Source organism: Ammodytes marinus, assembly GCF_949987685.1.
Source record: "Ammodytes marinus genome assembly, chromosome: 2".
NCBI classification, from domain to species: domain Eukaryota; kingdom Metazoa; phylum Chordata; class Actinopteri; order Uranoscopiformes; family Ammodytidae; genus Ammodytes; species Ammodytes marinus.
Genome location: NC_137231.1, coordinates 17,768,085 through 17,781,628, shown reverse-complemented (window position 1 = coordinate 17,781,628; position 13,544 = coordinate 17,768,085). Strand labels below are relative to the sequence as shown.

General features: G+C 40.0%; 1 protein-coding gene across 1 annotated transcript; it reads right to left on the bottom strand.

Moving 5' to 3' along the window:
* Positions 1–4,687: 4,687 nt before the first annotated feature.
* ankrd13a (ankyrin repeat domain 13A) lies at positions 4,688–13,019 on the bottom strand. The gene is made up of 15 exons (XM_080048990.1): positions 12,546–13,019; positions 11,552–11,687; positions 11,106–11,230; positions 10,949–10,994; positions 10,488–10,631; positions 10,190–10,379; positions 9,248–9,314; positions 9,067–9,148; positions 8,902–8,963; positions 8,684–8,814; positions 8,419–8,576; positions 8,197–8,328; positions 7,923–8,086; positions 6,687–6,757; positions 4,688–6,502 (listed from the first exon to the last, which is right to left on the bottom strand). Exons 1-15 carry the CDS (start codon positions 12,651–12,653, stop codon positions 6,304–6,306), a joined length of 1,815 nt encoding a protein of 604 aa, XP_079905116.1. The 5' UTR covers positions 12,654–13,019; the 3' UTR covers positions 4,688–6,303.
* Between the last annotated feature and the right edge of the window lie 525 nt (positions 13,020–13,544).

The window sequence follows — 13,544 nt, the reverse complement described above, 5'->3', positions numbered from 1 at the left end:
AGGTGATGATTGTTGTGTGATGTTAGTCGTTTTCAACATGGTGTATGTACTAGTGAGATTTGTAAAAAATTAATCATAGTATACGTTTAAATTACATATTTCTTCTTTGTGCTTTGCTTCATTTTTGAGATTCAACACAAATACGAACAAACAAACTAAGTGTCACGTATGCAGCTATATCAAGTAGGTTCAATAGTTAAAATCCAATCTCTATCTTAAAATAAGTATTTATTTTTTAGTACAAAGAAGCCATTAGAGATATGTTCTTGTAAATCCCCTTATGGTGATGGTTGTATGAGTCTTTGTAATGGCTGTTGGCTGTTGTTGCACTCCTCTATTAGATATTCTAATTAACAAGCTGATTTGCAATATCCAGAATCCATCAGCACAAGGGAATAGAGCGGCCTCTACCTTCAAATACTCCTCAACAACCCCCCTCTCTCTCTCAAATACACGCTATGACATAAGTACCACTATATCCACACAACACAAGGTATTAGAGCAGCCTCTACCTTCAAATACTTCTTTCAGATCTTTACTTAATCAACTGATTTTCATTCTAGTGTAAGCCAGGACTGATCACTTCAAGGACGACAGGTATGAACGTACCCCAGAGTAGAAAGTGGTTTAGAACATGTGATTCCCTATTGAGCTGCTGCTTGATAGACGTGCAGATCAAAGCCCCTTTGTGTCACTGACTGCTATTGAAGTAGAGAACAGCCAAGCACAGGAGACACATAAAAGAGACGCAGCTAAATAGACGGTTTCTTCTCTACCTGACACGAACAGCTTGACAAACAGAACATTAAGGAAAGAAGGACTGCTTGGATGCTGAACATTCTATGAATGAACCTGCTGGAGTGCATCCATTCATCCTCACATAATACAATAGCTATAACTGAGCACAAAATGTAGAGGGGAAATTATGGATTTCAGGTTTTAACAGGCATCAAATTGTTTTGAAGCATTCACTAAGATTTACCAATACTGTATGGAACAAAAACAGTGATGCTTACACCTTGCCTTCACCAGAAAGGTGAAGGTTACATATTTGTTGAAATTGGCCCTCTTTGTTTACAACCAATCAGTTAGGAAAATAGTGTTTTAACTGTTATATTACTGTAACGGCTATATTCTTTATTTGTTTACAATATGATTTGCACACACACCTCATCACTTTAATTTGACTCCATAGATAGTAAAACTGCCTATTCTCACGTCATCTGTTCCAGAATGGTGACATCACCTGTATGAATTTGAACAGTTAAATCAGTATAAGACTTGGAAATCTGATTTGTTATTGTTATTATTTCTAAATATTCCAGTTACTGTTGTGTTAATATACGTCTTGACGTTAACTGTGATGAAAATCTTATAAAATATAAAATTATATTTATGTAACATCCCTTTATATCTTTTGTCATAACCTTGTTCAAATTCACTGATGAATCGACGGGAACATATTCAAAAGACAACAGCCTTTAGATTCCTGCTCATAACTTAAATGTGTGTATTTAAGCTTCATACATTATTGCTTACTCAGATCATATTATAAAAAATCAGTTTGAAACCTTTGCATTGCCTATTAACCCAGGATCTTTGACTACGTGTTGAAAGGGAAATGTTTTCTTGTTGTGGTAAATTTTTCAAGGAAGCCTCCAGTTGTAATATCAGGCCACCGTGAGTGACATTTACTAAGACTCATTAAACTTCTCAGGCATATAATTAAGAGTAATAAGTGTTTGTGATGGTGCACACTCTTCAGTTCTATAGAGGATGGAGGTAAAAGGCCATATACATCAGTCATGCAGAGTAATTACATAGGGACATAACCCCAAGGAGCTTGACCTTTATCTCTATTCTTCATTGCTCTTTGACATTTCAAAAATAGGAAATGTGATGGCGGCCTGACACTTGTTTGATGGTTATCAGTAAGAGGAGAGATTTTATACACTTTGTATTTGTCAAACTGCCTTAAAACACTTGAAGCTTCCAGTACCCTGGTGCAGTCAAGAATGCAGAAACTGTTGTAATTTACTGTGGGAAGGTTATTTCTTGAGCAAAAATGTCAAAAAGGTCCACTGGATCAAGGTACTCACTGAAAAAATTAAACCCTTAATCGAGAACATTATCCGCAGATTGATCAATAATTAAATTCATAGATCACTCTATAATTATTCAAACTGTAAAGATTAAAAGTTTGTAATTTGTGTATTGGGGTTTGATGCAAGTGTTTATACTATGAGTGTATTCTGAGTGACAGTGTGTGATATTTCAATGTGGATTGTTCATAGTGTTTGCTGCAATGACTGTTTTGCAGGTGAAGTGAACTGTTCAGCTCCAGTGACTGTTGGAAGCGCAGACTGTAGTTAGAGTTTTGCACATTGAGCTCCTGTTGTGCCCACTGTGGCGTAGCGATCGAAATAAACTGTAATAAAGTATGTCTAATTATTATTATTATTACTATTATTATTATTATTATTATTATTATTATTATTATTATTATTATTATTTGTACCTAACCTTTATATTGCTCAAGGAATGGCATACGGAATGGACCTTCTTTGAAGAAAATAAACTGGATCTAGGTCTCCAAATAAATAAATTAAATGCATTATAAGTAACTGTATAATTTGGTTATGGTAGACAGAGAAAGTGTCCAGTTTGTCCACTCAAAATAAATGATTAATTAAGAAAAAAGGCTACAAATTAAATATGTATAACATTTCCAATAATATGCCTACATGAATAAATATGTTCGTTGTATCTATTTCAATAATGGCTAATGATCAAAATCATTAATGTTATCACATCAATTTTGCCAACTTCCTTTACAAATCGATTCATCAAGGTATCAATGACTAGGAGACAACACAAAATCGCAACGGCCTTAGGACCCAGATCCTTCGGCGGAAGAACCTGCAGCTCTCGCTCTCACCACCCCCATCAGCATCATCACCATCCTCCTCCAGCATTCACCGCTAAGATGCTGCGTCTCGTCCCACAAGCTCTAAAAATGATTTGCTTTAGTGTGTTAGTAAGCGGACAAACGGAGGACTCCAGAGTGAGCGACAGAGCTTATGTGATTTTACAGAAGCAGAATTTAGGTGAGACTATATGTAGGCTAAGCTAACGCAAGGCCTGTCAGTGAGGGTTACACCAATGAGTTTGTGACTGCGAGGTGTTTATAAAAGGCTACGTGTCTTTACCAAAAAGAATATGAAAATTAAAGTCAGGGTTTGAGTTAATTAATTGTGTCTGTTGTTGTTATTGGCTGTGATCGGCGCTGCAGCTATAGTGTCTTTGTCCCTACAGTCACTCTGGGGAGTGTCCTCGCAGTCCTGCTGGTGCTGATGATCGCCATGGCTGTCTGTGTCTACAAGCCGCTATCTCGCCGGTGAAACCTGGAGGACGGAGGGGGAGATCAATACCGCCCGGTGCGGAGAGACACACACCGGGCACAGAGCGCCTATAGCCCGACGGGAAAGCCAAGCTCTGGCTGCGAGGATACCAATAACTGAACACATCCACTGCACTTTTACCTGGGGTTCCATTAACTTGAAATCAGGTCAATTAGCCTACTAATGATGGCGTGCACAGACTAAGGGGCATGGACAAAGAATGAAAAATGGCACCTCCTCTATGTGAACAAACGGGGGAATTGTGCGTGCTAATAGCCCTCAGATATTGGGGTGAATATCAGTTTTGGATAAATTAGGTAGAGGCGTGCGTGCGTGCGTGCGTGCGCGCGTGCGCACACACACACACACACACACACACACACACACAAATGCACCTCTGATGTAGCCTATCCTTAGGGGCAATGTGTTCATCTTACTATTCGTGGCCTACAAGCATGGAGGCCTGCAACCATAAACTATAGTGGTATTAAAAAGCAGGATTTTAATTTGATCTGATTGTGGAAATATGCTCATCAATTTTCTGGTATTATTTTCAGGCCTATATGTTTTTTTTTATACATCTGACTGTGTGACACATCAAGACTGGTGATGTTGTAAATAGGTGTATTTTGTTTGCATTCAAGGCTTGTCTTTTAACCTTTTTATAAGGACTTATTAATAAGGTCAATAAGTGTGGATCAGCAGTAGAACTAATGTTTATGGCGTTTGATTGACTCAAGTGATAATCAGGAATAACTCAACCCCCATCCCCCCAATGTAAGAATCTGCTCAATTTACTGAAATAAAACTGAAGGTTTGTTATCATTATTTTCAGGGAATTTCCTGCTCTGCACTTGATTTTTGAATAAAGGAGCTCTGCATATAAACTACAGGTGCGTTGAAAAAAACAACACAAATAATACAGAATAAGATGGAGACAGTCGAAACCATTTCATCTGGGATCCCATTTTAAATTACAATTAAAAATCTTTTTTTTGTATTGCCGACTGCCTGAATGGCAGCTTTACCCTGCTTATCCAATTTTCCCACAGCATACTTTAATTTTGCGCTATATCCAGAATACATATGTTAGAACAGGAACGACTATGAATAAATTAAGCAGCTATATTCACTACAGAAAAATTGAGTAATCACTTGCTCTGACAATGTATAGAAATCCATTGGTTTTAAATATGTACTGTACTGTATTTCTTATTCATTAATGGATTAAAAAGGTTTTTTGTAAATGAAGCACATCAACAAGACATATTTAATCTTCATGGAAATAAAGTGCTTTTATTTTAGAAACAACATTTTGAAACCGACATTTACTTAAAACGTTAACATATTAAAAAAGAAAAACTTTGCAGCAGAAAGGGTGCATTACAAAGATCTGCATTCAACTGACCAAAGCTAGCATTTAAGCCAATTGCTCACTCGGTTTGGAAACTTGATCGTAATAATTAGTAGTTTTTCAGCTGAAGCCCCTGAAAGTCAGACACAACAGCTCAGGAAGAACATTTGATGTTCTGAAGTGGTTGGTGGTCAGTAAAATATAGTGGTTAATGCATTTAGCTCATCATCACCCTGGTACAACGAAATTGTCATTATTTAGTTTGTTTTTTACATTTCAAATATTTAAAAAAAATCGTATTCAAAAGTTTAGTCTGAGTGGCACCAGTTGTCACCAACTCTTGCCCGGGCAAAGTGTTGTCAAAGCAAAAACAATCTCTTGGCACATGCTGAAGAAACTAATCCTACGTATGGTAGGCACGCTTGATCTTTGAGTCTGTGCTGCCTTTTCTTCTGCTCAGAGGTGTTGAGTTGTTCGTGGCTACAAAAGGCTGATAGACTGCCTTTAGGAATCTCAATAATCTCTGCAGTACTGGTTGTGCGACTGCTTCTTAACTGCATGACAGCTGGAAATCCACAGACTGGTCACTGCTATTGCATTTATGAACTAATGTTCGAGGTTGCTCAGTGACGGTTAATAAAAACAGCCTTTCTCACCATGAAATCTGAGAAAATTAAAAAGAAAATCAGGCCAGGAAAGTAAACCACCCACCGTCTGTAGAAGCGCACATTCACAGAGTACAGGAAAATTCATTTATTTAGGAACTTTAGACTCAATGAACCCAACTTTCTGAATGAATATGACATGAGTGATGGCATGGGCCATACCATTTCGCACAGAAGTAACATTTATCAGGCCACAAACTGATTCCAAAGTGAAAGAAAATGTGACACTGGAACCCTGAGATTTCCATTATTTAGTGAGCCCATGGTCTTCAACAAAGTGACTCTGAAGGAAGACTTCACAGTGGAACTCAAACCCTTTAGGTCCTCAGTACTAGTAGCTTTCTATTGTGCTTGGTTGTTTTCATTCCAGCTTTCTAAAAATCGGTGACTGAGGCTAAAGGTAAAGTAAAAAAAAAAAAAACAATTCTCTGGACCTTAAGTGTCACATTTGAGTGTGAGCACTATGTGAAGTCACATTGAGTAGTCAAACATTTTTGTTCAGAGAACCTTACTTACACCGTTTTGACTCGGGATGAGTGATCAAAACATGTGGTTTGCTGCATCGATTTGGAAAAGAAATAAATTAAAAGAAAAACCAAACCCGAAATTATCCCTAAGAGTCCATGAATTAAGCTTGAGGATGGAGACACATTGCACAGAGATAGAAATATATAAAGGAGTATGCTCTTACCAAAAATACCTTCTGGAAAATATTGGATACCGATACCGTCTGATATTGCCTGTGCAATAATCATCCGTTACAGAAAGAGAGATCTGCGGTTGCATAGATGACTACAGTGGTTAGGAAGGTAAAATTGAGGTGTGGTGGTTGCTTCTGGATCTGGAAAAAAAATTGTTATTATTATTTCCCTCTTATTCCTTTTTACTTCTCAGTGAGCGATAGCTGCAAAATCCTCTCCAGATCCTCTTCCTCCTGCTTCCTCATCCTCTCCTCTTCTGCTTGAGCTTGTGCAGAGAGCTCCATGGCCAGGCGCAGTTCACAGTCGGGGCTGGAGGCAGAGGCGGAGCTGGCAGAGCTGGGGGTGTCTCCCAATTCCACTAGCACCCCCTCTGGGATACTCCTAGAATGACATTGACAGGGGAAAGTCAGAACCAGCTCGTTTTCTCTGGTGTTGACTTACACATAAAAGAGTTGAACAGGTCAAATTTAAATCCTTGTAGGACAAGCAGGTATCAAGGACTGTCACTTTAACCACATTTACTTGTGTAATTGCCATAGCATGCTACATGATAAAACAACCTTACCTGTCACTCTGGCTACTGGGCAAAACTTCAGTGAATTCCCCATCAGCCTCCTCCTCATCACCATTCCCCTCCTATATTAACACAAACACCAGGAGTACTTAAAGGTGAAGTAAGAGATATATTTATGTTAATATACGCGTTAAATAGCTCTATATTCATACAGTGATCACTTATATAGTGTGCACGTTTCATAACTCCGATCTCTGCATGTAATCGGCAAATAAACTTTTCTGAGATCCCACAACTAAAATCCAATCAGAAGAGAGAATGCTACAAACCGCCACGTCTCACTGCCGGTGCACGCGGAGAGCGACAGATGGGTGAATGATTATGCGCCTACAATGGCGGAGCAGGTAAAAATCCTTCCCAATGTCTGTTTTGATGGTTTTTATCATGTTTTATCGCACTTACGGATCTGAGATGATGCTAGATAACTTGCTGCTTGAGCCCAGCACATTAATGACCGCAGTGCATTAATGTGGTGACGTAGGGACGAGGGAGGGGACTGCTAACTGCAGTCAGTGACAGGAAGTTAGCCAACTGACCATTCCGCTTACTTCACCTTTAAAGGGTGCAGAGAATTGCAAAATCAAGGATTAGATGCGAGTGCTGGGCTCATTAAAAAAGGTACAGTGTGTAACAGCGGAATATTGAGCGACATCTAGTGGTGAGCACTCTAGATGGCAAAGCTCCCTCCTGTTTGGATCATTAACAGAAGCTACTGTGGCCTTCAAGAACAAGAAGCTGTTTATTATTAATTTAAATAAAGTAATGCACCGTTTCACTCGGTCGCCTGTCAATGACGGGGGTCCGTCTACTTCCTAAAAATCCCTGCGAAACCATTAGCTAGTGAAAAAATGGGTGGAGACGATAACACTGGGGAGGAAGTCCCTCCACAACCACGCAAAAGAGAAAAGGAACAAGAAGTAGCTTAGAATTGTATTGCTGTTTGTTTAATTGTATAGTTTTGTTTGCACCATCGTGATAGACCACATTTATGCCCTGCCCATACGCTGCTCTCGCCCAAGATTTTCTCATGTTCAATGACGTCATCAAACTCTGTTTTGCGTTATTGTTTTGAAAGTAAGCCTTGTGAGCCCCCTAACGGCAGAATATTACATATTGTGCATTTAAAACATACTTATGTTACAATTTTTTTTCCATTTCTACCAAGTCTGATCTGAAAAATACTAATTCATTCTACACACTGAACCTTTATGCAATGATTGTCCTGACCTGGCCGGGGACTCTGCGAGACTCCAGAAGACTCTGATGGATGGCATACTGCAGAAGCTCCTCGTCGTTGCTTGGCACAGGGGCGTGTCGGCTGCCTCCGCGACGCAGGTAGCTGCCAGGCACCTCAAACACTGAAGGACACACTTCAAACAGCGGAGGCAGTGCTAGATGAATGAAGAGGAAAGAGAAAGAAAAGCGGTTCTAGGAATCGCAAAAACACGTGGCTATTTCAATCAGCTGTCGCATTCAGTGGTTAAACTGGCGGCATTTCAACCTGCAGCTTCTCCCTCTTCCCCTGGGGACGTTGGCGTGGCTGCTGGCGTTGGAATGGCATCCTCTTCTGTGCCACATTTATTGACGTTACCAAAAGTAATCCTGGCGTTCAGCACATGAAACAGGGGGATCTCTGCAAACAGATTAGAGAGAGTATATGTAAAAAAAATAAAAAAAAGAGACTACGGTTTTATGTTCGTCATTTGATGGGAATGTCACATACCTATTTTGACAGGAAACCCAGGAGGAAAGTTCAGGGTCACAAAGTCTCGCAGCCGCGCAAAATGGGAACTCGTCCGAGCCATGAGGTCAATAATGGGGGTCACCTGCTCCACCAGGGACAGAGGATGTTCCTCGCTCATCCACAATGTGCCTTTGAACCTGCGTGAGACAAGATTAAAGCAAAATGCCATTCATATGTATACAAAGCTTCATTTCTTGCTATTAAAGTATGCGGTATCTATATCCCAGAAGCTGTGTTTTCTCACTTCTGTGTTCGAATGCTCAGTTCAATGGGTCGGCCGATGTCTCTGTTCCCCAGGTCAAAGTCAGGATCAAAATATTCCTCTGGAGTGATGGCAGTGGGATTGGTGGCAGTTGCAAACTCAAGAGTCAGGTCCTACAAAGTTGAGCACTCGTATCAAATCAGCTACCAGTTGGGAACAAGACACATCGCTTTAATGTTACGATTGAATGCACGGCTTACCCCTTGTGCACTTATGTGCTGCTCAACAGTCCCCAGCACAGACTCCAAGATGTTTCTTTCACCTTTACAATGGACAAGTCTAACGTCAGTCCACTCACACATGTTACGGTATGTATTGAAGGACAGAAACGTAATACATGAATGAATATCATTTTTTCCACCTACTTTTTATCCTAGCTTTCTCCTCATCCGTAAGATGCTCCGTTCTCGTCCTGATGACCACATTTACATTGTTCACACTGAAAACCTGAGAAACAAACAATGTAAATGTCATATATTATCATAAAGAGGCTCTACAGTTGCTTAAGTTTTAATGAAAATAATAAAACGTATAACTTCTGGGAACCTTTGATTCAAATCCATTGACCACTTCGGTTTTGTCACTCCTCCAGCCCCAAATTCCAGACTTGTTCCTGTGAAAACAAAAGCACCATTATAGAATAACTTCCAAAACACAGAGGATACACCACTACTGATATGGAACATTTAAAGTAGCCTGTTGATTCATTTTAATTATTTGCATTAATCTGTTAATGTTCTCTCATTTTAAGAACTTTAACACAGCCTTTAACATACATCAAATATGTCCCTCAATTGGGGATTTTTTTGTTGTTGCTTCAATTACATTGATATTCTCTCATCAACCAACATTAAGGATGACCTGTTTAATCCAGATGTTCCAATGAGCTGTGCAGCTGAGAGCCACTACACAGAATATCAAGGCTGCTGCTGCACTGAACCCCTGCATGGAAAGCAGCTATCATTGTTGTAATTAATTAAGCCTGTGTTTGTCAAGTTAACTGTAATAGATATTATCTAAAAATAATTAAATATATAATTACAGTTGTCTGTCAAGTAAAACTGTCCCCTGTATTTGCGGACGTTAGCCAAAGGAAGATATGACAAGTATACATCACCTGAAGCTATTGACAGACACACCCAGTAAGATTTGCTCACATTATTTGCTATTGTAGCTAAGGCAGTTAGTTTATAGTATTGCACGTTCCATCAGAGTGAGAACTGACAGTAAGACTTTTGATTCAATAAGCCAATGTAAATATTGCAATTTAGATAACTAGATGCAAGAATAATACTAGAAATTTCATCTAGAGGTCAGCTCAAGGTGGTGTTTAATAAGTCTAATGAAACCTCTGTTTACATAGTGAATTGACGATAAAACAAGTGGAAAAAAAACATGAGAGGTTTCCTATCATGAGATATTGTCACTGTACGGTAGTTTGTTTTTGGCATTTAACTATGCAAATTGTGAAAGAGATGCAACTCTCGCCTCTCAAAAGCGATGTCCTTGGTGTCCAGGTATGTGTTGACAATAGGAGTGGTCAGCCTTTTGGCAATTTCCTGTTCAGCTGGCTGCATTGACTCTAGCGTGACATCCTCCATTTCTTGGGTTATGTTGAAGCGCTCAGTGTCAACCACTTCATCGTCATGATTCACCTCCATCAACTCTGCATAAGAATCTGTTAAAAAAAATACAGCCAAGGAAGGATTTCAGTCATTTTGCAGAAATAGTCAAATCATAAAGAAGAAATCCTAAAAAAATGTTGTAAGGGAGTTCAAACACACACCATCTCCTCGGAATATGTAGCTTCTACGCCCTCTGATCCAGGTCATGTTTTCGAAGCCGAGAAGAGTGGCATCCACTCGCAGGCTGGCGCCACTTTTCCAAATGCGACAAACATCACTCGGACAAACCCGGGCCAGAAGGGGGACTGTGAAGCAACAGCACATGAATGTCTCACAATGGAGAGAAATATCCGCACAAGAAAAAACAACTTGACTCAACACAGAACCAAACAAAGGTTTATCAACATAGAGGCAGGTATGTAGTTTTTCCTGTATGACCGACGCAACCCTCTTGCGGCTATTCACTTTGTGTGGCTATTTCATTGCACGGTAAAACAATAGAAGACAATTGTAGATACCTTCTTCTTTTGCATACTGAGGTGAAGTGTGCTTTACTTTAAGGATACACATCCATGCACACACCCCCCCCCCCCCCCCCCCGAACACACACAACATAACTTACCCCAACTGGTGAATTCCCACTTCATTTCCATATAGAAGTCTGGAGACTGTGGTTGAAACGATAGAAAGAGCCATTATTTTTCTTTGCCGGTGAATATTTCCAGACACATATGTAGACTGAAAATAAGACAATGGGAGAAAGGGATGGAGCAAAAAACCTCTCTGATCTTTGCCAGCAGCTCAGGTACTCCTCCCAGCGCAGTGGAGGCTTTGAGGTAATCTCTGCGTTGAAGCACTAACTGAACCATCTCTGGGTCTCCGGTGCTGACTGCCTCCTGCAGCACTTAACAGAGACAGACGAGTAAGTATAAACAAACCACTGAACCTTTTAACGTAACAGCATAGGTTCCCCAAAACCTCAACAACAGTGTTTTGTAATGGAGAGCAGGGAGAGGCTTTACTGCAGAGAGAGGAGTGGGTATGCATTTTTACCAGAAACCCCATTTACAGCAGATGAGGTGTAGGTTAATGTGAGAAGGGCACTAAGTGATCAAACAACCCACAGATCCTTACTTAGCAAGTGTATACGCAAGAAAAATTAAAGACACATTCAGGGAATCGTAGCAGGCTGGGCCTGTTATGTAGCCAGCTCTTTTTAACAAACCTGTCCAATTGTAGGAGTTTTCTTTAGTTACTTGGGCACCATGTCTCAGGAGCACTCTCACCGACTCCAGGTGCCCGAGTGACACAGCCAGGTGCAGAGCCGTCCGACCTCTGGGGTCCACAGTCTCAACTTCATTCTGAGAAAAATAAAGGAACATTTCAAATCTAGGCACCAGTTTAGGCTAACTACTGTACAGTATTCACACAACTACATGTTATATAATTAACACAAGGGCAAGCTGTGCTGGACATTTGAAATGGTAGCAACTGAAAGCCTTTACAGTGGAACCTATAGCTTAATAGTTTAAAATAATTTAACTTGGTGATCACTGATTCATGCTGACAACACTAATCATCATGGCAGGTCCTCATATGAGTCAGGCTACCAGGTTAAATGTTATTTATCAGCTTTGTGGGTAATAGAAATCATAGACACTGCACCATAAAATAAATTGATAACATCGCAACAATGTAGACCTACAGTAAACTTATAGATTAATTTATGTTAGGAACAACAGTATGAGGAGATCGTACTCCATAACGTTTTAGATCAGACAGCTGCAGCATAAATATCTCACTATTACCCAGACAAATACAATCTTCATAATAATAGCATTACAATTCCCATGACGTTTAAATAACACCACAAATCAGTATATTTATTTGGTAGAGCAGTTCTTACCTGATCATATCGTAACTAGTCAGATTATATAATGTGTTGTGTCCAATGAATTGGGTTAGAAGCAGCAGCATCCTACAATCCTTAAATCAATCTGAACAGGAAAATATTTATAAAAGTGAATTTACAGACCTGTTGATCGGTAAATATTTATGTCATTCCTTTTCCGTGTGTGTGACTGTGATGCATCTGTCAACACCACTGGCCTACTTTAACCAGATGGCTCAGGAGATTTAATAACATCTCCCTCCCGGCTCCATCGAGCTAGCATGCATTAGTGCGAAGGTTTTGCCACATATTTGAGTGTTTGACTAACCTGTGGTAACGCCAATTGTTCCTCCAGCTTCCTGTAGTCATTGTCCCACACCGCGGAGTGCAGGGGAAACTTCAGCCCGACGTCTTCGCTAACGTTAGCCGTGGACATCTTCCTCTTTACGGAGCCGCTCAGTGCAACGTTAGCCAGCCTCTAATAATTACAGCCATGAGGGGAAACTGCGACACCTACACGCTAGTTATTCCGAAAATGTGCGATAAATATGATCCATGCTCCTGGAATTTGAAAATAGCAACGTCAAAATATCAAAACCTCATCCAACTTCCACCCCAACCTTCCCCTAAATAAAACTTTTGAACAAGGAAGTGCCAGGAGTAAAGCCCAAAAAAGATAGGGGTGTCCTATTTAAGATTTGACTCACTATCTATTAATTCCCACCTTATTACGACAGTTGTACAAGCCCATTTAAAAAAAGCTATTTTTGTGTGTGATAAAAAATATGTTGGCCTATTTGGTCGACACTCGACGGGAGCACGATTTGTAAATACAATTAAATCATGGCCGTTTGAAATTAAAGAATAGTCAGTTCCAGTTGGACGGAACCATTCAAAATGTCCCCATGTGGGGCTGAAACCAGCTGAAACCGTTCCAAACAAAAAACTATTCCTCTATACACGTGATTAAGTGTCATACTTTCATGCATTCTACGCGGTAAACAATTTTATTTTGACGTGGTTCTGCCCCGCGAATGTTAGGTCAAAATGCAAATTTCATATCCAGAAAATAAATGTACTGTTATGCCTATAATGTCAAGATGGTATCGGCGCCTTTACTTTAGGGGAGGTACCATGGGACGGTCTGGGAGAGGTTTGGAATGTTTACCGCCAGCATGTTAATTTGTAATGGACTGTAACACAAAGACACATTGCTTTAGCTGTGTAGGCTTTTGGTTACTGGTAATATTATATAGCCTGTGGCGGTTTGCTATAGTTTTTAACACTGTGCTCAGTTAAGTTGTGCAATACAATTGTTTTGAGATGT

What these genes read in the sequence shown, in the direction of transcription:
- ankrd13a (XM_080048990.1), bottom strand. Translation starts at nt 12,653, where the DNA reads ATGTCCACGGCTAACGTTAGCGAAGACGTCGGGCTGAAGTTTCCCCTG. An exon ending in TCAATGGATTTGAATCAAAG is followed by an intron (nt 9,149 to 9,247) that starts GTTCCCAGAAGT and finishes TTTGTTTCTCAG; the next exon opens with GTTTTCAGTGTGAACAATGT. An exon ending in CTGAGCATTCGAACACAGAA is followed by an intron (nt 8,577 to 8,683) that starts GTGAGAAAACAC and finishes TGTCTCACGCAG; the next exon opens with GTTCAAAGGCACATTGTGGA.